The sequence below is a fragment of the Nyctereutes procyonoides genome, unplaced genomic scaffold (genome assembly GCF_905146905.1).
Source record: "Nyctereutes procyonoides isolate TBG_1078 unplaced genomic scaffold, NYPRO_anot_genome, whole genome shotgun sequence".
Taxonomy (NCBI): domain Eukaryota; kingdom Metazoa; phylum Chordata; class Mammalia; order Carnivora; family Canidae; genus Nyctereutes; species Nyctereutes procyonoides.
Window position 1 is genome coordinate 14,973,558 of NW_026575120.1, and position 27,569 is coordinate 15,001,126.

A 27,569-nucleotide genomic window follows, 5' to 3' on the forward strand; every position below is an offset into this window, starting at 1 on the left:
TACCCTCCAGTTCCATCCATGTTGAAGTAAATGGTGGGTATTTGTCGTTTCTAATGGCTGAGTAATATTCCATCATATATATATATATGTATATATATATGTATGTATATATACCACATCTTTATCCATTCATCTTTAGATGGATACCAAGGCTCCTTCCAGTTTGGCTATTGTGGACATTGCTGCTATAAACATTGGGGTGCAGGTGTCTCGATCTTTCACTGCATCTGTATCTTTGGGGTAAATCCCCAGTAGTGCAATTGCTGGGTCATGGGGTAGCTCTAATTTTAACTCTTTGAGGGACTTACACACAGTTTTCCAGAGTGGCTGTACCTGTTCATATTCCCACCAATAGTGCAAGAGGGTTCCTCTTTCTCCACATCCTCTCCTACATTTGTTGTTTCCTGTCTTGTTAATTTTCACCATTCTCACTAGAATTTGGTGGTATGTCATTGTGGTTTTGATTTGTATTTCCCTGATGGCAAGTGATGGGGAGCATTTTCTCATGTGTTTGTTGGCCATGGTATGTCTTCTTTGGTGAAATTTCTGTTCATTTCTTTTGCCCATTTCATGACTGGATTGTTTCTTTGCTGTTGAGTTTAATAAGTTCTTTATAGAGGTTTTTCTTTTATTTTCATTGTAACTGTCCTCATTAAATGCCTTAATGCTAGCAGCATCCAGCAAATGTTCTTTAGTACCGAATTCTAATAGATGATTCAGCTGGTACTTAAAGAACAAAAGACATCCAGATAGAAAAATGGATTTATATTGTTTGGATGAAAGAAGGATGGCTCTTTTCTTGAACGAGAGGGGAGACTGACAAACATTCTTTGCTTGGCCAAACTTTAGCTAGGCTGTTGAACCTTCTAGATACATCAGTCCACTTCCCTGTAAAATTGGGTTTTAGGGGCAGCCTGGGTGGTTCAATGGTTTATCGCTGCCTTTGGCCCAGGGCATGATCCTGGGATCCCGTGATCGGGTCCCATGTCGGGCTCCCTGCATGGAGCCTGCTTCTCCCTCTGCCTGTGTCTCTGCCTCTCTCTTTCTGTGTCTCTCATGAATAAATAAATAAAATCTTAAAAAAAAATTGGGTTTTCGGAAGAACTCCCCCATCCCTCATTTCTGATCCCTCTGGGCATGTGATCGGGTTCCTTATTCTTTACCATCCACCAGATGATTTCTAATCACCCTGGCCTTTATTCAGCGAGAATCTGTTTAGCCACACCACCCCTCAATGCTGATATTTCCAGTTAGTAATTTTCTATCCAATGCTACCCTGCCCCTTGGCTATAAATTCCCAATTTCTGGGCACCTGGTGGCTCTGTCAGTTAAGCATCTGCCTTCAGCTCAGGTCATGATCCTAGGGTCCTGAGTTCAAGCCCCGCATTGGGCTTCCTGCTCAGTGGGTAGCCTGCTTGCTTCTGCATCTCCCTCTGCCTGCTGCTTCTTCTGCTTGTGCTCGCTCACTCAGTCAGATAAATAAATAAAATCCTAAAAAAAAAAGCCCACTTGCCCATGCTATATTGGAGTTGATCCTTAGCAGTCCCTCACTATAAAATCCCTGTACCTATCACAGTGGAGCTGAATAAAGTCTTTCTTATCATCTTTAACAAGTGCCACTGAATAGTTTTTCTTTAACAGCGATAAGCCTGTCTTTCATATAGTTTACAGTGCTGAACTTCCTTCTCACGCAAAGAAGCTTCAGGAATCAGCAGTAATTGCTTCCTCCAGCTGACCCAGATTTTGCCTCTGTACTTAACAGGTTAAAGCTGTGAGTGCTTCGTGCTTATACAGGACTTTTAGGAAAGAGTAAATGTACTTGCTTTTCTTCTAGACATATGATGTACTATATAACCTTATTTGTACCTTTCCTCTGAGATGTTTCAGAAAATTTTAAAGACATTACTTATGTTTTTTTTGTAAGCAGCGTTTTGTGACCATTAGAACAGGTGTATTGTCTAGCACTCTTTATGAGGAAGCAGTGCACACGATTTCATAGGCAAGACTGTTCATGAGCTTTTCACTTTATAAAAGCTCCCTCTTGGGATTCCGGGTGGCTCAGCGGTTTAGCGCCTGCTTTCTGCCCAGGGCCTGATCCTGGAGACCCGGGATCGAGTCCCACATCAGGCTCCCTGCATGGAGCCTGCCTTTCCCTCTGCCTCTCTCTCTCTCTGTCTCTCTCATGAATAAAGAGAGACACACGGCGGGGACACACACAGGCAGAGGGTGCTAAACCGCTGAGCCACCTCAGCTGCCCTAAATAAAATCTTAAAAATAAATAAATAAATAAAAGCTCCCTCTTTAATAACTTGTCAGGTAAAGTTTTTATTCCTGCATATATCTTCTAGGAGTACTGCTTGTGAGTTGTGTTCTTAGTTGTATATAGGTAAAATAATTTTAAATGATGTGTTTTATTCCTCTTCCAGTGACTTTTTACCCCGAGATTTTGTAGTTTATACCTACAACAAGGAAGGGGCTTTGATCTCAGACCATCCCGATGTACAGGTAATATATTTTCCTCTTAATCTTATAGCAGATTTAAAATAATTATAATTTAATAATGAGTGCTATTTAGGTACACAAGACTGTATATTGCACAACCAAGCACTAAGGGCCACTCTTGACATCATAATATATGGAGTTGTCCTAGGAAGGGGTTGGTGGTGGATACCTTTATGTGGACTAGGCTGTACTTTACAGTTCTCCATGTACTCAGTAGTCAAGTGTTTTGTTTTTTTTTTAAGTCCAGGAAAAGAATCTTCTATTTACTGGTAATCCTTATTGCTTATGAAGGAGGGATATGTGATATATTTTAACAAAGATTTAACTTTTTTTTTTTTTTTTTTTGCTGAAAGGTAAGATTTCTGAAAGCAGTTCTTACTTCCTCATTAAACCATTTAACTTGCCGTTAGTACTTAGTAAAGAGCAAACACTTTTATGCTTTTATATGTCCTAATTTTTTATGAAAAGCAGTTCTTAGGGTGCCTGGGAGGCTCAGTGGTTTAGAGCCTGCCTTCGGCCCAGGGCGTGATCCTGGAGTCCCGGGATCGAGTTCCACATTGGGCTCCCTGCATAGAGGCTGCTTCTCCCTCTGCCTATGTCTTTGCATCTCTGTGTGTCTCTCATGAATACATAAATAAAATCTTAAAAAAAAAAAGAAAGGAAAAACAGTTCTTTTCTCTAGAAATGTTCTCTTTGCATTGGAGAACAGAGTATTCTGAGGACAGAACTGGCCAGGAATATTTGAAATAATTGGCAATTGTGAATTTGGCTTTATGTGTTATTAAATTAGAGCATAAACATTTCTGGTGTCATTTGGGAAGAGTGTTTTATAGTCCTTCTTGGCAGTTCGGTATTCTGTGTTTTTTTTTTCTTTGCAGTAGTCCATGAGAAGTCTGTTCCCATTAAACACATACTATTTTTTTCCTGAGCTTTGTAATGTTTTTGTTTATGTTAGTTCTGCACTTCTGCAGCGCCCTTCCAATAAATAGAAGGCAAACCCTATTTTAGATTAATTACCAGTACTTTAAAAAAATGATATGCTGACTTAGTCTTAATTCTTTTCTGGTGCACTTTCTGATTCCTTTAGTTTAGTGTCTTGTGTGTCCACTGTTTAATAGCAAACTAGTAGAGCAGCTCAAACATATATGACAGCATAAACCAGACCACAATTAACCCATCCATTTCTTCATCCAGCCTTTCAATTATTTATCCAGAGATTACTATGGCATAAGGCCAAAGATCACATAATTTAAGCCACTTGACAAAAGCAGTGATCATAAAGTTTTTTTTTTGTTCTTGTTTTTTTGCCTTGGGAGAGGTTTCTTGGCATAGGTTCTGGAGATACGCACTGTTTGGACTTAGTCCTGGCTCTGTCATTTATTTGCTGGTCATGTTACTTTAACTTGTCTGTACCTTACTACCTTTACCTTAAAATGGGAACAACAATTACAACTTTGTGGGGTTACTGGAAGGCTTAAATGAGTTAACACTTTTTTAAAAATTGAAGTGTAGTTGACATACAATATTATGTTTATTTCAGGTGTACAACATAGTGATTCAATGTTTATGTACATTGTGGTGTGATCACCATGACAAATCTAGCTCCAGTCTGTCACCATACAAAATTGTTACATATTATTAATTATTTTCCTTATCCTGTACATTGTATCTCCATTAAATGGATTAATACTTGTAAGATACTTAAAACAAATGGTCTGATCATTTTTAACTCAATAAACATTATTATTTGTTATTGAAAGTATATATGCTTAAAACTGCTAAAAATAGATTTCAGTCATAGAAGTTTATGTATCTGTTTTCTTCCAGCAGTATTATGGAATTGTGCTTTCCTGGGTGATTGAAAACTAAAAACTAAGGCAGATGAAGTCTGTTACTTATTTCTTGGTTATTGAATATTGTTCAGATAGATGAAAGTATGTCTGTAGATTTGAGATACCAATTAAAACTTTGGTACTGGGAATTTTTGGCATATAATTGATTGCCAGCTATCATAGCAATATCACTTTTGTCTATAAAATACAATGAAATTACACTGAGAATGTAAATACTTTCCCTTATGACCTATTATTTAAAATTAATTTCTAAAGCTATTACCTGGCTTTTATTATCAGTGTCTTTCACAAAGGCCATTTTTCACAAAATAATCTTTAATAACCACTTTATACAAGTTACTGTGTGAAATAAAACTCCAAATTATTATATGTTAGAACTTTGGGGGACTTTGCAAATGCATCAGCCAGTGTCTTAACTAACTTCCCTAATTAATTAATCTGAAAACTTGTATTGACTGCCCCACGCTCTCTGGGCTGTGGCTAGGCATTTCTCTCTGAGTTCTGTGTACTTCTCTCCCTAGTTGAGTTTTTGCTTATAGTTTTCATGTTTCAAAACTGTGGCATTTGTACCTTTAATCATTCAGTTTAGTTAGATGTTTTATAAACTTATGAAATATGATTTGTTTTTTTTTTCAAGTGCATTGAAAGCTTTGGAAAGATTTAATAAAACCAAGTTATTTAAAAAATACCATCAAGTTAGTAGATTAAGTGACCAAGTGCTGGATTTTAGTCATGTCATATAAGAGAGCATCTATTATAATTGAAACTAGAAACATTTAATTTTGGGGTGCCATGAATTACAAGTATTATTACCTCATGTGCTACACCATTGATAATAGTAGAAGGTATTTATTTTTCTCTAGTGAGAAGAAGGCAGTATCAAAACTAGACTTTAACACAAAACACTAGAAAGAAAAACATGAGTGGTTGTGAACTCCCCCACACTAGAAAAAGTTGTAAAACGTTGAAATTCAGCCTGTATTTTTAGCATAGAATTGTTTATTTTTTATTTTTACCACTTCAGACTTAGAGGAAACATTGCAAGAATAATATAAAATATTCATGTATCTCCTTCGCATAGATTCTCCAAATGTTAACATTTTACTTCATTTGTTTTATTCTTTTTTTTTCCTGGAACCTTTTAAAAAGTATATTGCTGATATGGCATCGCTTTACCCTTAAACACTTCATTGTAAATTCCCAAAAACCAAGGAATCCTTTTATGTAATTAAGTACAATTCTCAAAATTAGGAAATCAACATTGAAGCAATACTATTATCTAATTTACAGATCTTATTGGTGTGTGTGTGTGTGTGTGTATATACACATATATATGTTATGTTATTTATTTATATTTTAGCCCATCATTGCAGTAATGTACTTTATGGCAAAAGAAAATCCAAGTTCATGTGCTGTATTCAGTTGTTATGTCTCTGTCGTCTCCTTTGATCTGGAAATCCTTTGTCTTCCTTTGTATTTCATGACACATGGCGTTTTTGAGAATTATAGGCCAACTTTTGTGGAATGTCCTGCAATTTGAGATTGATATTTACTCACGATCAGACTCAGGTTATGCACTTTTGGCAGGAATACCTCCAAAGTGATGCTGAGCGGTCTTCAGTGTATTCTGTCAAGAAACATGTGCTGTGGTTAGTGCTTTGCTGACAGTGTTAACTTTGATCATTTAGTGAAGGAATTGTCTGCCAGGTTTCTTCTCCTCTGTACAGGTCATGTTTTTTGGCTTTTCAATTAATATTATGGTTAGTCATTTTGAGGCTAATATGAATATCCTGTTACTTCTCAAATTTTCACTCACTAATGTTAGTATTTAGTACTTGCCTGAATTAATGGTTATTATGATGGTAGTTAAAAATGGTGATTTCCTAATTTCATTAGTGCTACTGTATGCATTAGTGCTGTCTGTAAGGAAAAGTTTCCACTTCTTAATTATGTTTATCAGTGTAGACTCACAGATACTAAATTTTTCATGAGTGGGATTGAAAATCTTCATATATGTGAGGGCATTTTTACATCCTTTTGTGAGTTGCCTACGGATGTCTTTTGCCCAGTTTTCCAATGTTTTTTGTTGTTGTTGTTGTTGTTCCTCTAAGAATTTTTTTTAATTGAGGTATAATTGACATCTATACTGCATTAGTTTCAGGCGTACATCATAATGATTTGATATTTGGATTTGTTGTGAAATGATCACCACTTTAAGTCTTTTTAATACCTGTTATAATACCTAGTTAATTTTTTTTGTGTGTGTGTAGGATGAGAACTTTTAAGATTTATTCTTTTGGTAACTTTTATATATGCAGTACAGCATTATTAACTATAATTGCTATGCTGTCTTTAGTCTAATTTTATGTTAATTTTTTTTTTTTTTTAATTTTTTTTATTTATTTATGATAGTCACAGAGAGAGAGAGAGAGAGAGAGAGAGGCAGAGACACAGGCATAGGGAGAAGCAGGCTCCATGCACTGGGAGCCCGATGTGGGATTCGATCCCGGGTCTCCAGGATCGCGCCCTGGGCCAAAGGCAGGCGCCAAACCGCTGCGCCACCCAGGGATCCCTAATTTTATGTTAATTTTTATGTGTGGCATGAGATAGTGGTCCAGTTTCATTCTTTCCTATCCAGTTTTCTCAATACCATTAATTGAAGAGACAGTCTTGGCTCTTTTGTCAGAAATTTATTGACCATTTGGTATGAGTTTACTTCTGGGCTTTCTGTTCTGTTCCATTGATCTATGTGTCTGTGTTTATTCCAATACCTTACTGTTTTGATTGCTATTGCCTTGATTGCTATAATATAGTTTGAAATCAGGGACCATGATGCTTCTTAGCTTTGTTTTTTTCTTTCCCAAGAAGAGAAAGAAGTGTCTCTATTCTTGTGGTGATGTTTTGTGTGTGTGATTTTTTTGTGGTTCCAGACAAATACTAGATTTTTTTGTTCCATTTCTGTAAAAAAGTCCTTTGGATTTTTGGTAGGGATTGCATTGAATCTATAGATTGCTTTGGTTAGTTTAGACATCATAACAATATTTGTTCTTCCATTCCATGATCATGAATCATCTTTGTGCCTATTTGTATCTTCTTCAATTTCTTGGTGCTTCTTCAGTTTCTTTTTATTTTATTTTATTTTTTATTTTAAAGATTATTTATGATAGACATAGAGAGAGAGAGAGGCAGAGACACAGGAGAGGGAGAAGCAGGCCCATGCCGGGAGCCTGACGTGGGTCTCGATCCCGGGATGCCAGGATCGCGCCCTGGGCCAAAGGCAGACGCTAAACCACTGAGCCACCCAGGGATCCCCTCTTCAGTTTCTTTGTGCTTATTTGTATCTTCAATTTCTTTCATTAATATCTTTTTCTGTGTATAGGTGTTGCCTCTTTGATTAAATTTATGTCTAAGTATTTTATTCTTTTTGATGTCATTGAAAATGGGATTGTTTTCTTATTTTTTCTTTTTGCTAGTTTATTATTAGTGTATACAACGCAACAGATTTCTGTATATTGATTTTGTTTCCTGCAAGTTTACTGAATTCATTTATTCTAATAGTTTTTTGGTGGAGTCTTGAGGGTTTTCTTATATAATATATCATCTGCAAATAGTGACAGTTTTACTTCTTCCTCTCTTCTATTGAGTTTTTCATCTTTCTCCTTTGATGTTTGAGTTCTTTATAATTAGGGATATTAGCCTTGTCTATGATACAAGTTACAAATATTTTTTCCTAGTCTGTGTATCATATTTGACTATTTTTTGGTGATTCTTTCCATGCAGAAGTTTGAATAACTTTTTATGTAGTAAAAATTTTTTTTTCCTTTCATTGCATATATATTTTGAGTGATAGCTTCTCTCTACACCCAGGTTAAAGAGGAATTCATCCATATTTTCTTTTAGTTTTTGTATGGTTTTTATTTTTTATGTTTAGATTCTTGATTCATTTGGATTTTATTATGTATGATGTGAGGCATGGCTCTAATTTTATCCTTTTCCAAATGTCTAAGCAGTGGATGAGCACTATTTATTATAAAAATCCTTGCCCCAGTTCCGTGTGTACTTTGGTCTATTTCAAGTCCCAAAATTCTGTTCCACTAGTTGTTCTCTCAATGTATCACTGGTACTATACTGTTTTAATTATTAAGGTCTTGTGGGATGTCTTAATGTCTGTTAGAGCTAGTCTCCCCAGCATCTACCTCCCTTGACCTTGGCTTTTTTTTTTTTTTAGTGCTTTGAAATTGCTTTAAGAGGAGAAAAATCTCATCGTGTAGTAAAAAAACCTGATATTATTGATAATATGCTTGTATTTCTTTTTTTTTTTAAAGACTGTGTTTTTTTTTTTTTTTTTAATTTTATTTATTTATGATAGTCACAGAGAGAGAGAGAGGCAGAGACACAGGCAGAGGGAGAAGCAGGCTCCATGCACCGGGAGCCCGATGTGGGACTCGATCCCGGGTCTCCAGAATCGTGCCCTGGGCCAAAGGCAGGCGCCAAACCGCTGCGCCACCCAGGGATCCCCAGTATGCTTGTATTTCTAACAGCCAATTTCTTGCTCAAAATTAAGGATAAAGCTTCTTTTGTTTTTTTAAGATGGCTAAATGTAAAACTAATAATAATATAATTAATATAAATATAAGAAGAAAAAATCATGTGATCAAAATACTTTTTTGCCAATTACTGATTTTTCTTCCCCCTTGACATCATTAGCTTGTCACAAGATCCCCTTCTGTATTAGATGTCAATTGACTGCTGTTGCTTCTTGGATTGACTGTGATCTAAGATGTTAAACATGACATAATGCTGTCTTGTTCTGCTTTTAGGCTTAAAGGTTACTGGGGTAGAGCTGTTTGTACTTGGTATCTTCTGGAATTCTGCCTGTTTGTATACTTGTAGGGTGGTAATAGATGATCCAAAGAGTGCCATGTGATATTATAAGGTGCCAGTGGTATAAACAAAATTGTTAGTTTACTGACCTTAAATAACTTTGTTAGCTCTGTAATTTCTATGATGAATTGTAGCCATGTACAGTATTTGAAGATAATACAGTTTTTATTGTTTAGAATCATTGTCATTATCGGGGCTATGTGGAGGGAATTTCTAATTCATCCATTGCTCTCAGCGACTGCTTTGGACTCAGGTAAGGAATTTCTGTATCACTTTTTTTTTTTCTCTTCTGTTTCTTACCCCTTTACCTATCACTCTTTCTAAATCAGGTCATTTTGGGGGACTTAACAAAATTATATTTTACTTTGATATTGCTGAAGATGTTTAGAGCTATGTATCAGATATCATTTTTAATGTGTTTAAGAAAATAGTAGAGTTGGTGAGTTTCAATATCTAAAGAGAAAATTTCCTTGATTTGAGACTGCTAAGTAGTTTTTGCCATTTATAAAAGCATACTTTAAATTTCTGTAGCCCTTTATAAAATTTTCACCTCTATATTCTTTCAATTAAGTCTTACAATGCCTGTGAAAAGGCGCTCACCATCTCCATATTTAGGTGATGAGCAAACTGAGGTTTAGAGAAATTGTGGCATATATCAAGTAAAGTGATAATAATATTAAATTTATATTTTTGAAGACCTGGCAGTATGACGCTATGCTGGTTGGTTGGTTATGTGACTGATTAAACTTATTAATAAATATTATTTTTAATTCTCAAATCAGCAGTATGTGATAGCTATAATTATCTCCATTTAAGTAATAACACACAGCAGTTACTCTGTGCCAGGCAATGTTCTAAATATTTTGCACTTATTAAATAATTTAGTTTTCAGAACAACCCCATGTAGAATGTAAAGTAAGGTAGAACCTAGGTCATTGCTGTGAGTCCCATAGCTAGCAGGAAACATTTGGGATTCAAACACTGATTCTCTGGCTCTAGATGCCATACTCTTAGCCACTGTTGTATATTGCCTTGCATTATACAGCAGTCACCCAGAGAGGTTAAGTCAGGGAGTGATGTTAATAAGTAGCAGTCCTGAGTTTTAAATTTAGGTCTACGTGACTCTAAAACCTAGTATTTCTTTTTCTATACCGTGGTGCCCTTTTTTATATATGTTAAGAACTAGGACTCGAATTCAGGTTTTCTGATTCCTTTTCCTGTGTATTATTTTCTTTGTACTGAAAAATTGTGTATGTGTAATGTGACACTTAGAGGATTGCTGCATATAGAGAATGTGAGTTACGGGATCGAACCTCTGCAAAACAGCTCTCATTTTGAGCACATCTTTTATCGAATGGATGATGTCCACAAAGAGCCTCTGAAATGTGGGGTTTCCAACAAGGACATGGAGAAAGAAACCACAAACTATGAAGAGGAAGAGCCTCTTAGCGTCACTCAGCTACTTCGAGTAAGGAAATAGATTTCTTCATGGCTCAGACTAAAGTGTTAAAAAATTGTGTATTTATGCATTAAACCGATAATTATTATTGTTATGTTTTTGCCACTTCTGTGCCAGACATTGTGATAGGTACTAGGGGTACAAAGATGCAATTCCTGCTACCAAATCAAATGAGCCAAGCTTCTATGTGTCTTGGAAATCAGGGCTTAAATCTCAAACGATACTTATATTTTTTATCACTGATGCATAATAGTTCATTATATTGTCTTTCAGAGAGCTGTACAATTTTTTATTTAGATACCTTTTAAAAAAACAGGAGCAGTGATGCTTGAGTCTTAGTTTGGAGAAAGAACAATTGAGTGTTAGGATGTTAGTTATTTCAGATGTCTTCCAGGAATCCTTGTACCCCTATTTTGAGTCTTCACTAAGATTCCCTGCTTCCTCCTGACATGGGGCTCTTAGACTGAGATGCTTCTAGGAACAGGTCAACTTCAGTTGTGATCACTACACCTTTCTGCATGTGAGATGATGCTGCTGTGTTGGAAGAGACATGCTTTTCTAGTACATTCTTATACTAGTTTATGGCATTATTTTCATTGCCTCTCTTTGCTGTCCATTCTTGACTGTTGGACTGATCTTTTTAACTTTAATCATTGTAAAACTTTTCAATTTTTGCTGAATTCTGCACTGCATATGAATTTCTGAAAAACACAAAACTAGTTATTTTTTGAAGCAGCAACCTTGTCCTTCCTTCTGCTCCGGGTTATTATATTCTTATAATATTATAATTTTTATATTCTTTTTTCCACTCTCAACCTAATAATGGGGTTTCCCATTACAGTGTGTATGTGTAGTTTTGATATTGGAAAATTAGTAATTCTGCTTGGAAACTTGAATATGTCATATTATCTTTAGAATTTTTCTCAAATTCGTACAGAGAGCAGATATCACTTTAAGAAATGTGTTTTTGGCTTTTTGATCTGTGTGAAATAAATTAATTTTATGATATTCTTAGCAAACATGAAATAAAGAGATTAGAGGTTAGGGAAAGATCCCCACCACCTATGAAAAACATGTAGTTTGTTGGTTGTTTTTTTTTTTTTTTTTTTTTTTTTGGTTGTTGTTGTAGAATAATATGTGGTCTTACAACTTCTTTTTTTCCTTATGATGTTTGTATTTTTGACAGAGAAGAAGAGCTGTCCTGCCACAGACCCGATATGTGGAGCTGTTCATTGTCGTAGACAAAGAAAGGGTAGGATTGATGACAGTTTTTCTTCTTTTTCATGAAAAGCAGATGAGAAGTGAGGATCCCATAAAATATAATGTATTTGTACTGATTTTTCGTAAATGTAATTTTAAAACGGCAATGGCTTTTTTCCTTTAAACATGCTTGATGTTCATAATCCCACCAGAAGCTGAATGTAGCAGATGAGAGTACCTTTAACTATTTTTTTACTGGTGATTTTCCCTGCCTTGTCTTTTGGGTTATTTGCTTATGCAGAATTTCTTCAGTGAAACTGTACTGCCTTTCATTTATGGTCACCTTTGCAGATGACTTTAAAGGACTGAGATGAAAAACCACTTATTGGATACTGCTTTGTTGCCTACTAAAATTGCTTTGCTTTTTAGAATTTCAGTTAGCCTATATTTCACTTGAAGAGACAGAAAACTTCTGGGTCATGGCATGCTTTAGAAGAGAATAGAGGAGAATAGTTGATTTTAGTGTTTATTACAAATTTCCGTGTCCAGAGTAGCACTAGGGATTTTCCTTATTTATATTTAAAAATTGTGCTTAACCTAGCTAAGAAAAGTAATAGGTCTATTTCAGCATTGACAGGGTTTTCAGTTTTAGACTTAGCTGTTAAATAATTCAACATACGGATTATTCAAAATGTTTTGTCTGATTTTTACTTCCACTTTGTGGTTTATGTGAAAAAGTTGTTTGTAGAAGCTTAGCAATATTGGCAGTTCCTTTCTTAGCAGCTTCAGAGACAGTTTAGAGGATATTTATGGTTAAAAAAAATCCCCTCTGGTGCATATAGGTTGGAAGTAAGCAAACTATATTTCTTAACAGGTAGAAACGTATTCAGATTTGTTCATTATAGGTTCATTACCCTCAAGTGGTAGAAAGAAAAAGCAGGGGGAGTGTGATCAAACATGAACTTTGTACCAGATAATGGCTTTATAAAAAGCTTCTGGAGAATGTTTGGACAATTGACAAAAATAGAGATTTGAAATGTTTTCATTTATTACTCTCTCCAGATAGATTTGTTATGTACTAGTGGAAAATGGTTCAAAATAAGAATGTTCCATTTTAATCAAATCTTATCTGATATGCTACAGTTTTTTTTTTTAGGAGAATCATGATAAAATGCCTGACTGATTAAAGATCTGATATATTCTGATATTAATGCTCTTAGAGCAAAACCATACATTCTTTTTAACGTTTTCTTTTCATTAGCTATTTAGTTGGCTGTATTAAAATAATGTCAAAATAGACATTTGGATTTAGCCAGGTCTTAAAGAACCAGTCATATCAACTATTTGTTGTAATATAGTTAAACTTTTAAATATCTCTTTTGTCTACATATAATGTCTCTGTTCATGAACATTGGATTTCTCATTATTAATTTAGCACAGAGCTTATAAGTTGTTTATTGGTAATGTCCTTAGCCTAAAGGATGAAAGGGTCAGGAGGTCTGTTAGATTGTTTTTATTCCTTTATTTGTGCTTAAGGTAGTATTTTAAACACTACCTTTATAAACTAATTGAAAAGATTTCTGCATTAAAATGAATAAAAAGAACATTAAAGAGAATTCATTTTAAAATTATACTAATTTGGAGCAAATGTAGTCTTCAGTATATTTTCATGATTACTCATTTCACACTTGAACCTGTTTTTCCTTTATTCCTATTTATCACTGAAATGTATCTTTTAGATTTGTTAATTTGGAATGCAGGTGAATATCTAAATGCCCCTATTTTTAGTTCAGAGGAAATATTTGGGATTCTTATCTTCATTATAATAGGTTTTAGAAATGTTTTTCATGAATTACTTTGGTGAAAATGATTTTCCTTTCTTGCTTTCCAGTATGACATGATGGGAAGAAATCAGACTGCAGTGAGAGAGGAGATGATCCGTTTAGCAAACTACTTGGATAGTGTGAGTTGTGTTTTCTATTAACTGGGGTTATTCTCAGAGTGGAATTTAAAAATTGTCTCATTTTGAGTTCTGAGTATCCTGTGAACTCAGTCTCTCAGGGATCTGCTTTCTAGTTTATTTTGTGATACTTTTATGTTTGAAAGGAATGTATAATTGTAGAAGGACTTTGAGACAAGTAAGAGATTTCATATTAGCATCTATTGTATCCTCTGTGTAGATAAGGTAAGGTACTTTGGCAGTAATGAAAAGATCTTTTGAATTTTTACTCAATCCTACTTTGATGAAGGCTGCTTTTTACTCTGAAACCATGATAATGACTGTGTGTGTGTGTGTGCGTGTGTGTATGTGAGAGAGAGAGAGAGAGTAAGAGGGAGAGGGAGGGAAGGAGGGAGAGAAATTTGATTTGAGACTTTGTGGCTCATTCATCCAGTGGGAGATATTGAAGAATTAGATGCTAGCTCTCATAAGATAATATCACTTGGGTTGCTCAGTGGTTGAGCATCTGCCTTTGGCTCAGGTTGTAATCCTGGGGTCCTGGGTTTGAGTCCTGAATTGAGCTACCCATAGGGAGCCTGCATCTCCCTCTGCCTATGTTTCTGCCTCGCTCTCTGTGTCTCTCATGAATAAATAAATAAAATCTTAAAAAAAAGATAACTTCATCTATAAGATATTTCCCTGTTGTGAATATCAAGTGTAATAATAGATGAGGACAATAATGTTCTATTATTTATAATGTGCCAGAAACTGAGCCAAGTGCTTTACACTTGTCATTTATTCCTCACAATATCTCTGTGAAATAAAAATGAATTCCATAGTGCATTATCTGAAACCTTTGGCCTATGGGGTTTAGAATTTTAGATGAAAGTTTAGAAAGCTGATATGGTTCATCAATTATTACATAATATCTAATAGGACCTTGTGGTAAGACTTTGTAATCAAACTCACTGATATTCCTGTAATGAAATCTATGAATATTTACATTAAGTGAGATATGTAAGGGCTATAGATAGATTTGCATTACTTTAGAGCAATTTGGAAACCAAACTTATTGCAGTTTTTCACATTTTGAATGGAAGATGAAAAGAATTTTGAACTTCTATTAATTTTATCTTATGGATGAGGACACTGAGACTCTTGAGAGGTCAGAATCTCATTATATTGAATGAAATCTATTTTTTGGAGGGGAGGAGTCCTGTTTTTATTTTTAGTTGTGTTACTTCATCATAAGTTAAAAGATACTCTCATATTCTTTAATATGTTTTATATGCTTTTATTTCTGTTTTTTCCCTAGATGTATATTATGTTGAATATTCGAATTGTACTAGTTGGCCTAGAGATTTGGACAAATGGAAACCTGATCAACATAATTGGAGGTGCGGGTGATGTGTTGGGGAACTTTGTACAGTGGCGGGAAAAGTTTCTCATAACACGTCGGAGACATGACAGTGCACAGCTAGTTCTGTAAGTGCTTTTAGAAGAAGTGCTATTAATGGAATGGTCAGAATAGTAACTTCTGCTTATTTTCTTTCATTAGAATGTTTTCTTAAGGTTTTTGAGCATTCATCTGAATGAGACCTTTGTATGACATCCCACAAGTGACAGTTTGATTTGTATGACATCCCACAAGTGACAGTTTGATAATGAGACTTCTTTTCTGTGTTGGATTCTCTGTCACCTTTAGTCCACATCCTTCCTCTTTCTTGGGTTTACTCCTTCACCTTGGTATGGCACATATTCTAGTTTCTTCTCGTGAAATAATATAGGGAAAGGAAAAAATTTGATCTCTTACATGTCAGAAAATTTGCTTCACAGTCTCAGAATAGAATTTAAAAATTACATCAGCATGACTTCCGATTATCCTGGAGCCCAAGTATAACTCAGTTTTTCAGAGGTGTTCTTTACAGTTTATAAGATTTTTGATTATTTGGCTGTATGTAAAATTCTAGGCATGAAATCTCTTTCCCTAAGAATTTTGAAGGCATGGCTCTGCTGTCTTTTGGCTTCCAGCATTACTGTTGAGAAGCCTTAATCCATTCTGATTCCTGATCCTTTGTTTGTGGGTTTGTTTGCTTTCCTCCTTCTCTGGAAACTTGTATGATCTTCTCTGTGTTCCTAGGCTTTTGAATTTTCCTGATGGTAGACTTCGGTGTAGTCTTTCATTCACTCACTGCTGTGTTCATAGTGGGTAATTTCAATCTTGAAACTGCAATTTTAGGAATTTTCTAATTATTTTGTAAATGATTAGATCCTCTTTCTTTTGGTTTGTCATTCTTTCTGGGGTTTCTTTAAGATGGCCATTGAATTTCATGTGTTTGTCTTCTCATTTTATTATCTTTCATCTCCTTACTTTTTGTCTTTTTGTTCTGTTTTGTCTTTTGTTCTACTTTCTGAGTATTTCCTTAAATTTCCCTTCTGAGCTTTCTATTGAGTTTTTTATTTTTACTATCTTATTTTTAATGTTCAGTAGATCTTTTTGTCCCATTTAATATTTTTATATAACAAGCTCTGATTCCATGGATATAATAATTTTTTTTTACTCTCTCTGGGATCTTACTTATAAAATATTTTTAAAAATTTCTTCTTTTATATAGCATTTTCATGGTATCATAATAAAACCTAAACTTATAGATAACTTAATATAAATACAGTCCAAAACTTAGAGCAAAATCCTCATTTAAAACTATTTAAATCATTTCATTTTTCTTTAAGTTTTCTGGGTGGAGGGCTTCTGTTTCGAAGACCTGTGCCTGCTGTAGCCTTCTTTGCTTGGCAAACCCTCTGGCTTCACCAAAAGTCTTCTAACTTGATAGGTTGGCTTTTTTGCAGAGAAATGTTCCAATTTATATATTTTTTCCTCCCTTAGTATTGACCTAAAACTCATAATTCTTTTCCGAGGAAAAGTTTTTCCTTGATTTTATTTTGTTTCGTTATGTGAGCTAATTTAAAGCAAGGCAGTGAAAATGTCAGAATGGATTTTTATAGCCCTGTAATCACAAAGGCTTGGTCCTGACCTTTTTATTAATTTTTAGTGAAGTTACATGTGCAAGTATCCTCCTACTAGTGAGCACGCCTTCTAGTTCACAAAGGGCCAGAAGGAACGGACATCCAGCACATTTCCCACACCTTGCCCAACCAAACCTACCAAGCTGTCTTTTCTTTCGTGTCTGGTATCCATCTGTCATGCTAGAGGCATTTCCCAAATGTCTGATGATCCCTGGTTGTATTTTTGGTTAAGAAACGGGGTACTAAAGAGCCTTTTGGAAGCATGGAATACATGAGTAGGACCTGGGGGCTATGGCATTAAGTAGAGTGTGATCTGGCTAAAATGTTTCCTTGGCAAGCCCCTTATGTCAGGATCTCTAGTCCTCTTCTTGCTGGTCAGATGCCCCAGAGAAAGATTTGTTCATTCATTTATAATATATTTATTAGGTGTATACCCTGCGCATTGGGGATAGCAATGAATAAAGCAGACAAACTCCCTATTTTTAAAATGTCTTAAATTTTTAAGCAGGTTTATTGAGGTATTACTGATGAAGATTAAACTGCACATATTTAAAGTGTACGTTTTGATGAGTTTTGACATATGTATATAACCATGAAACATTGATCAAGATAATAAACATATCCATTCCCTTCAGAAGTTTTCTTGGCCTCTTGGTAATCCAGTCTCCTCTCTCCTCCAAAAAACATTCCCTCCCCAAGCAACCACTAATCTTTTCTCTGTTAATGTGGGTTAATTTCCATTTTCTAGAATTTTCTGGAAGGAAAATCACATAGTTCTACTGTGTTTGTCCAGACAAAAATTCTTGGGATCATGGAGTCTATATTCTGGTAGAGGAGATTAGTAATAAGTGAGATAAAAGAATGTGTATATTAAATACTAATAACTGGTAAGGAGGAAAAATAGAGCAGAAAGGGTAGAAGTAAAAGTATGGAGTGTAACTATACTTATGGTGGTGAGCATTTCATAAGGTGTATAATTATGCAATTATACACCTGAAACTAATATATCAATGATTTCAATTAAAAAAAAGGGACAATAAAGACATATTGGTCTGCGGTGAATTGGAAATTAAAGCGAAAATTATTGGCCCTTCTCTCTTGATAGTTTGAGAAGCTCTGCCTGAGATGATGCATAAGGCTGAATTCTCCATCTCCTTGCCTTTGTCTTAGCCACTGTAGGCCAAGGGGCTGGCATCTGCCTTTCTCACCTGAAGGAATTGCCTGCCTTGGCTTGTTAATGGAGACTGGTACAGAAAGAAACGTCATGAGCTTAGGCATGTCATGTGGCCTCTGTCATCTATAAATTTGTGATAATGGAACCAGATATACATAGTGTCTTGGGTTCTAATTTCCTATCATCATGTGAAGGAATAAGCACCTAATTTTTCCTGTAGGTGCATGTCTCCCTGGAAGATTAAGATTACAACCAGTGAAGCTCATTTTCTGACTCAGAGTCCAGGAAATGTTTGAAGAAACTTAGTAGCCACAATTTTTATTGTACTGTAGGCTTAGCTCCAGGTGGAGATGTAAAGACAGATTTCTTTTCTTGCATTTCACCCTAATTAGAACATGCTTACCTGGCTACGGGGGAGAAAGGGCTGGGATGGTATAGCTATTGAGGGTGGTAAATGTGGAATCAGGTAGCAGTATGTCAGACCCCTGCTTGGTGACCTAACAGCTAAAGATACAACTTACCACAGCCTCAGTTTCTTAAACTGTTCAGTGGGCAGGCACAATGATTTTTATCTAGTAGGGTTTCAGGATCAAATGAGGTTACTTTTGTAAAGTACCTGTGAAGGCTTATGGAACATTTTAAGTACATTGTGGTGTTGTTATTATGCTTTTCTACTCAATAAATAGTTGGCATATGCCAAGATAAAGAAGTATCAGAGAAATCAGGTTGAATTGGTGAGGGAAGGCCTCATAGAGAAGACTTGTGGAAATGAGAGAAGCGAGAGAAGGAGGTGAGAGAACGAGTTCGGAGTATTTGTTGGGCAAAAGAGTTCCAGGTGGAGAAAATAGGCCCTGAGATACAAGTGTGTTGGGGATGACTGACCGGGAGCCACATGGAGACCCCTGTGGTTCTTTTGTCCCCTGCACTCCCTGCCCTGCAGCCTCCTGTGTATGTTCATTGCACGTGTTACCTGCCCCTCCTTATTATAATTTTTGAATAAGCAAATATAATGTGTTTTAGGAAGATTTTTCATCTAGAGAGTAGGAAAAAACCCTTGGTTTGGTATCTAAAACATATCTTCAGTTGTCTAAAAAATGAGCTTGTGATATTAGTCTCATTCTCGGATAATAAAAAAGAAATAAGACTTAATTGTATTCTGATTTTAAAATGTCAATGTAACTGCTATTTTTCTCCAGTTGTTGTGGGTTCTACCAGCCCAGTTTAAGCTTATCCAAAGGAATAAGAGTAGTTTGTTCCTTTCACCCTCCCAACTACATTTTCTAACTTTTACCTTGTATTTTTATTTAGGAAGAAAGGTTTTGGTGGGACTGCGGGAATGGCATTTGTGGGAACAGTATGTTCAAGGAGCCACGCAGGCGGGATTAATGTGGTATGTTTTTGTTCTTGATATTTACCTTTGGACATCTGCATTAGAACAGTGTCGTGGGGCAGTCGCTGTGGTGCAGCGGTTTAGCGCTGCCTGCAGCCCAGGGTGTGATCCTGGAGACCCTGGATCGAGTCCCACGTCAGGCTCTCTGCATGGAGCCTGCCTCTCCCTCTGCCTGTGTCTCTGCCTCTCTCTCTCTCTGTATCTCTATGAATAAATAAATAAATAATCTTTTAAAAAAATTAAAAACAAAAAAAGAATAAAATTCTTAAAAAAAAAAAAAAAGAACAGTGTGGTGCTTTTGACTGCACACTTCCTCCCCTAGTCCTTAAAATACTACTTTGGGTAGAAGTGGTAGACGTGTTCTTTCTTTAGAGACTAGATTAAGTTTTCTAATATTACGTGTTTATTAGCCCCTTACTTTTTATGGACAAGAAAGTTAAAACTCCATTCAAGAAAATTAAATTAGAACCATGAATCTGTTTTCCCACAAATCATTGTGAATAACTTATTAGTGCTGAAATAATTGGTCTGTTGCTTAAAGGATCTACCTCTGTGTCATATCAGTTTCTTAGTGAAATGTTTGAAGACTGATGTTGGGTGCATGATTTATCATAAAGACTGTCATCATCATAGTGATTAATTTCCTCTTGTGGAAAAAATAATAAACATATCCTTTTTGTTCAGAAACCTAATTAGTACTTTCCTGTGTTTGGACAGTTTGGGCAAATCACAGTGGAGACGTTTGCATCCATTGTTGCTCATGAGTTGGGTCATAACCTTGGAATGAATCATGATGATGGCAGAGATTGTTTTTGTGGAGCAAAGAGCTGCATCATGAATTCAGGAGCATCGTGAGTAAATGAATTCTTTCTTCTTGTTCTTCTTAACATGGTACCGTAGATAAGTGTTTCTTAAATTTTGTGATGTACTCATGTTATGTTGAAAAATTATTCCTAAAAAAAAAAAAAGAAAGAAAAATTATTCCTGGCTCCTCTGAAATTTATTACACAATATACCAATGTGCTATTTTTAAATTAAATTAATGATTCTAAAGAGGTTTAAGAAAGAAACATTTGTGTAGGCACAAGTATGTAGCTACACTCTTGTGTGAATTGACACACCAAAAGAATATAAGAACATGGAAAAATTTGGGCAGCCCCGGTGGCGCAGCGGTTTAGCGCCGCCTGCAGCCCAGGGTTTGATCCTGGGGACCCTGGATCGAGTCCCACGTCGGGCTCCCTGTGTGGAGCCTACTTCTCCCTCTGCCTGTGCCTCTGCCCCTCTCTCTCTCTGTGTCTCTATGAATAAATAAATAAAATCTTTAAAAAAAAACATGGAAAAATTTACTTCTGAATTAGGAATTAGCAAAAGATTTCTATCAGATGTAGTGCAGGTTGGATTAGATTTGAGAGACTATATGAAGTCTTTACTCAGAAATCCCTTCTTGAGAAAGTACTTCATTGTCACTGTAAATGGAAGAGATCTTGACAGAGTGCTAACATCTACTTCTATAGGTAAAAATGGGAGGCAAGACAAAAAGGAGAAGAAAGCAGAGTTAAAAATTAGTGAATGTTTTTTATGTGTTAGGAACTGTTCTAAGCACTTAAAATGCATTAATCTTTAATGCTCAGACACCTGATGAGATGTGGGTATCTCTAGTGAAGGATGAAGAAAGTGAGGTGACACATCACAATAAGTGTTGAAGCTGAGATTTCAGGTCAAGAGGTCTGGATCCAGAGCCTGTGATCTTAGTACCCCTTTCTCTGCCAGGGTTCAAAAGTAATCACTGTAGAGAGTCTTTAGGTGAAATACCACTGAGTCATTGGGCTTCTTTTTGTTGCAGATTTGTCATAAGGGAACAAGGTTCCTACCTAACTCAGTAGGCAGAAATGCTAAATAGAGAGCTGGACATAGTCACAATGCATATGTGAGTAGAAGCTGAGTCAGAGAAAAAATTAGTTGTGGAAGGTGTTCATCTTTTCCAAACACAAATGAAAACTTCATATGGGGAATATCCATAGCCCCAAGTGTTCATTTCCTTTCCTACCTCCCTCAAGTTCCTGGAGCACAGAAAGAATAATAATAACAGCTCTTAGCCAGCTCTTTATCTTCAGATCTGAAAGTACAGTTCTCATTAAATTATGGTGTAAAGGAAAGTATTCAAGCAGAATTTGCTGCAGGATTTATCTGTTTTTGAGCAAATACTAGGCTGAAAAATAGGTATGGAAAAGTTAGAACATAGAAAAACTATACTTAATAAAAATAATTATATTCACAAGAAGAATCATATGTTTGTAAAAGATTTTCTGTAGGAGATGGAAATAAATTTAGCATTTGCTTTGGCTGGAAGTGAAGTTGAAGAAGACATGAATTCAGGGAATAAGAACTGAATACTCAGCCATGAGATAAGAAAGGAGACTAAGATGAAAACAGTGGCATGCAGTTAGGAAAGGCTTGTCCTGAAACAGTGCTATAGTGGAATTTAAAATGGTGTAAGAAGCAATGAAGAATGGATTCATACTTTATTCATTCACTCATCAAGTATTTATTTGTTCATTTTTAAATTTTATTTTTTTAAGATTTTTAAATTTATTAGAGAGAGAGGGAGAGAGAGGGCATGTGAGTGAGTGCAAGTGAGCAGAGGGCAGGGGCAGAGGGAGATGGAGAGAGAAACTTAAGCAGACCCTATGCTGAGCTCAGAGCCTGACTTGAGGTTCAATCTCAAGACCTTGAGATCACAACCTGAGCTGAAACCTAAGAGTCAGATGCTTAACCCACTGAGCCACCTGGGTGCCCCTTATCAAGTATTTATTGACTAGGTGCTAGACTTTGTTTTAGGCACTTGGAATATCTCAGTGAATTAGAAAAAGACTTGCCCTTCATGGAGTTTACATTTTAATGGGAGAAGACAAACTAGTGACATAATAAATACATCTAATACAGAACATTAGGTGATAAGTGCTATGGAAAATAAAATAAAATAATAGGATTAGAAGATTGGGAGGGCCAGGTGTTGTGGTGGTGGTAGTAGTGGTGATGGTAGAAGTCAGGTTGTAATTTTAAATTTGTGTTGTCAGGGTAAGCTTCTTTGAGGTGATATTAGACTAAATACTTGAAGGAGATAAGTAGAAAGTAGAAAGCTATGTGGGTATCTGAGGGAAACGCACCAAGTATAAAGGAAGAAGTATGGCTAGACTTTTTTTCAAGATGGAAGAATTTACAGCAGGTTTGTATGCTAATAGGATTAATTTAGTGGAGGAGTAAAGTTGGTGATCTGGGACAAAGAGGGGAACATTGCTGTAGTAGACCTTGAGTAGGTGAGAGGGTGTGGGTTCTGGGGCACAAGTGGAGGGGTTTGTTCTAATGAAGCTCAGAGTATCTGTAGTAATAGGAAAAAATGGATGTAGCTGCTGGTAGATAGATATATGTAGTGGTGGGAGCCTGTGGTTCAGTTTTGTCAGTGAAGTAAGAAGTAAGTTGAAAGGTTAGGGAGGAGCTATTGGGGATTTCAGGAGATAGGAAAAGGTATGAAATAGTCATGTGGTAGAATGGGAGAATAAATGGAGTAGAGGGCAGTTTTATTTTATATATTTTTTAAAAAATGTTTTATTTATTTACTCATGAGAGACACAGAGAGAGAGGTAGAGACATAGGCAGAGGGAGAAGCAGCTCCCTGTGGGGAGCCCGATGCGGAACTCGACCCCAGAACCCTGAGATCATGACCTGAGGTGAAGGCAGACACTCAACTCCTGACCCACCCAGGTTCCCCTAGAAGGCAGTTTTAAAGGGTCACTTGAGATTCATAGTTGTGAATTTTAAGTGAGATTAGTTTGTGGTTGTGTGTTTTCAGGCAGGTATGTTCAACTGCATAGGTGCATAAGAGAGTGATGTTAACCAGGTTGTAGTTAGGCCAAATACAATGAAGTAAGAGAAGGGCAAGGAAGTCAGATCTGTTTGCAAAGGAGTAATTATGATGGACCATGACATTTAAGATGGATAAGGCTTAGGAAAGGGGGGACATCAAGGAGATAAGGGAAACACTAATGAAATGGATGTGCTTGTGGGATGAGAGTTACGTTGGAGTATAAAGGTGTACCCAGGGAAAGTAAGATGTGTAAAATTGAGATTATAAATTACAGTAATGGTAAGATGTCCACTAAAAGCCTAGAAATGAGTGGTTGAATGGTGGAGGATTAGATTATTGGAGGACAGGAATTGAAGCCATGGAGAGAGCCCAAGGGACTAATAGGATTATCTACCTGCATATTGCAATCAGCAAAAATAAAGACAAGGATAGTGTTAGAGTGACCATGTTAGTGAGAAGGACATGAGAGGCAGTAACCCCAGGGATTGGTAGATGTTAGTAATCAAGGTAGCTAAGAGTTTAATTTTATGAGATTCAGAGCTGGGAGATTTTAGGAAGGAGCAAGAAAGAATGACCTGGAAGCAGCAATCTGGAGGAAGAACACTATATTCTATCTCTAGTTGTATGAGGGTTCTGGGGAAAAGCTGCTACTCCTTGAGAACATTCTGATGGAAGCTATGAAATCAGAGAATAGCTGAATTTCAAGTAGAGCTTGACAGTGGAAGGTACTTTCAGAGAAGAGGTTGAGGATATCAGAGTTTTACTGATGATGCACTGTGGATTCCAGGGTGCATAATAAGGGAATGGGAAGGAGACAAAGGCCTTCACAGGCAGCTACAGCTTCCTATAATAATAAATGTAAATAGGACTAAAGGACACGAGATTTGTCCCTGTGACTGAGGCAGGGAGTGGTTCTGCGGCTGCCTGTGTTAGGAAATAGAGCAGGGGTGAAGTTTTTGGGATTCCCTTGTGAACAGTAGATCCAGGAGGTCTGAATTTATCTCAGTCCTAGCATGGGAACTCATTGGCCCTGGTTGGGTAACTTCTTAATGCCTGTTTCGAAAAAGATTGCAACTTAATCTTGATAAGCTTTCCCAGATTGCAGGGAGAAAGGACAGAGGTGAACTGTTAGAAGGATGGAGTAGATGTGGAGAACACAGTGGACAGAACGGTTTGTGGGCCATTGGATTTAGTGGAGGAGCAACCAGAACAAATGGAACTTGAAAGAAATACATAATATTAAAAAAAAAAATTAAACCCGTTGAGTGGGGGAGGTATAAAATCACAGACAATTGAAGAAATATATGTCTGACTACATTTTAAGTTGTCATAATAATGACCTCAAGGTAGAATTGAAAACAAGATGTACATTTCTAATTCATAAGGACAATTTTTTTTTTTTTTAAAGTGGGCTCCATACCCAATATGGGGCTTGACCTCATTACCTTGAGATTAAGTGTCACCTGCTCTACTGACTGAACCAGCTAGGCTCCTCAGGACAAAAAATTTTTAGTGAAAATATTCTACATAGAAAAAAAAAAGCCTAAAAGAACATATTGTTAAGGTGTTACAAAATACAAAGTATAAGATACAATAATTTAAGGCCAAATATAACGGTTAATATATGGAATGCCTCTCAGATTAGGTCTCAAACCACTATAATTAAATGTTTTATCTAGGAAACATACCTGACACAAAGAGACTCACAATAAGGCAAACATGATCACTTTTCATTTTTGGGATGTACAGTCATTAATAAACATTTATCATAATTGTTGATATCATGTTATTAAAATATATAATGTGAAAGGCATGTAAAGGGAAAATGAGCATATATTTCAGGAAATTTTAAAACAGCTTTCTTAATCACTAACAGATTATATAAACGAAACATAAGATTATAGAGGTTTAAATAAATATTAATATGGTTGATTTAATGGATAAAAATATAACTATGTACAAACAGAACATATATCTTCATTTCAGGTGTTCAGGAATCTCCACAAAAATTGACTATATATTTTGCCAATGACTATATATTTTGCCAAAGACTTATATAATTGAGAAAAGAAGCAGAAACAGAACAGGGTTGGGCAGCCCTGTTGGCACAGCGGTTTGGTGCCACCTGTGGCCCGGGGTGTGATCTGGAGACCCAGGATCGAGTCCTACATTGGGCTCCCTGCATGGAGCCTGTTTATCCCTCTGCCTCTCTCTTTCTCTATGAATAAATAAATAAAATCTTAAAAAAAAAAAAAAGAAACAGAACAGGATCTCATCCTTGGGCCACAGTGTAGTAAAACTAGATGTTAATACCAAAAACCCTAAATGAATTGATAATTTAAAGACACTCTCCTAAGTAAATCTTGTGTCAGAGGTCTAAAGGCTAATTATAAAATATTTTGAATAAGATGGTACTATGAATATTAGGTTTAAAACTTACTATGTATTAAAACTTCAACATGAATGAAGATGATCTCGAATATAAGATGATCTCCCATTTTCCCCATGAGAACAGGCAAGGAGTTTTTTGGGGTTAGCTTAAGTACGTAACCTGGTAGGGATGTAGAAAATATAAAAGGAGAGAATTGTTCAGGATCATGGGGAGAAATAACTGTGGCTGTAGGAGAGACTGACCATTGAGGAGTTGAAGTAGAGGGAAATTGCCAACATCAGGTGACCTGATAGAGTGAGACTCAGGAATAATCAGTTTTGTTCCTCTGCCAGTGCCTCCAATTGGGCACATTTCATTGGATGCAGTCTGTGTAGGTCAACCTCCTAAGCAAAGAACACAGTGGAGAAGGATGGGGATAAGATTGGAGGAAAGACCGTAACATATTGGGCATACATGGTACTATCAGTACCATTAGCTTATCTTGGTTTGGATTTTCTAGCTTAGTGCGATGAATAAGAAGATGATTTAAGAATAAATATTTGAAAAGAGGGGATAGTGAACGATGTTAATGATTGTCTAGTTTTGAAAAGCAAGGGAACCAATTAAATAGTATTAGAAATACAGTTTTAAAGTAAATAGATTTCCAATAGACCAGTTATAACTACTTTGAAATATGTGAGGAAAAAACTGTATTTGCCAAAAAATTATATTTGTCAAAAATTCTGAATATCTTGGGATCAGCTTAATAGCAAATATAATTCGTTTAAAGAACACACTTTACTGAAAGTCGGAATATGTAATTTGAGTAAAGGCAGTGTTCTTTTATGAGAAAATTAAATATTGGAAATATATTTTTATCAAATTAACTCATAAATTATTATTAATACCAATCAAGTTCCAGATATGTATATATTTCTTTCATTCTAGAACTTGACAAAAATAAATTTAGAGTCAATTTAGAAGAGTAATTTTGCAACAGTAGTGAAGAAAATATTGAAAAAGACCTTTAAAGAAGGATTTTGGTATGAACTATTATATTTGGGAATTATATAATATTAACTTAAATGCATGATAAACATATCAACAGTCTCAAAGTAGAAACCTCAGAAATAGTAAAAGTGTCTTTTTTTTTTTTTTTTTGAGATGGGGTTATTCAGTAAATGAGGCTCAAATGGTTTGTTAAGAATTTGGAAAAAAATCACCATACAGTATGCATTAAATTCCAAATATATAACGAAATAGTAGAAAACGTGACTTAATGGATATAATGTTGGATAGAGAAAGGTGTTTATAGACATAAACCTTTCCACTCCCCCACCCTACCCCCAAATTATAAAGGAAACAGTGAAAGGGCAAATAGCAAAGAATACTGTTTGAAATGTCTGAGACAAAGTTTTTTGTTTGTTTTTCAAATAAAAATATAAATTTACAGATGAGCAAAGGAGAGGATATAATTGGGCAGCCTGAGTGGCTCAGTGCTTTAGCACCGCTGTCAGCACAGGGCCTGATCCTGGGACCCAGGATCGAGTCCCATGTCAGGTTTCCTGCATGGAGCCTGCTTCTCCCTCTGCCTGCATCTCTGCCTCTCTCTCTCTCTCTCTCTCTCTCTCTCTCTGTCTCTCATGAATAAATAAATAAAATCTTTAAAATAAAAAAAAAAGGAAAGGATATGATCAGGTAGCTTGTAATACAAGACATAAATAGAAAAAGTCAGTAAATTTGTGAAACTTTTTCTCCACGTCCCTAAACAGAAATGTAAATCAAAACAATGAAATAACTTGTTTTTAACCTATGAAACCAAGGTATGTAAGTCACCTGGCCAGTCCCTTATGCTTCTAGTGTGAAGAGCATTGGTACAGGTTTTCTGTGGAGCAGATTGGTTGT

General features: G+C 35.9%; 1 protein-coding gene across 1 annotated transcript in view; it reads left to right on the forward strand.

The window, feature by feature from the left end:
• ADAM9 (ADAM metallopeptidase domain 9) overlaps positions 1 to 27,569 on the forward strand; it is a 138,373-nt gene that overhangs the window by 23,398 nt on the left and 87,406 nt on the right. Inside the window, exons 4-11 of the mRNA XM_055335390.1 lie at positions 2,427 to 2,505; positions 9,416 to 9,492; positions 10,512 to 10,707; positions 11,885 to 11,950; positions 13,790 to 13,861; positions 15,153 to 15,322; positions 19,347 to 19,428; positions 20,146 to 20,279. Of these exons, the coding sequence (XP_055191365.1) occupies positions 2,427 to 2,505; positions 9,416 to 9,492; positions 10,512 to 10,707; positions 11,885 to 11,950; positions 13,790 to 13,861; positions 15,153 to 15,322; positions 19,347 to 19,428; positions 20,146 to 20,279 (876 nt within the window). The remainder of the gene's footprint in view (positions 1 to 2,426; positions 2,506 to 9,415; positions 9,493 to 10,511; positions 10,708 to 11,884; positions 11,951 to 13,789; positions 13,862 to 15,152; positions 15,323 to 19,346; positions 19,429 to 20,145; positions 20,280 to 27,569) is intronic.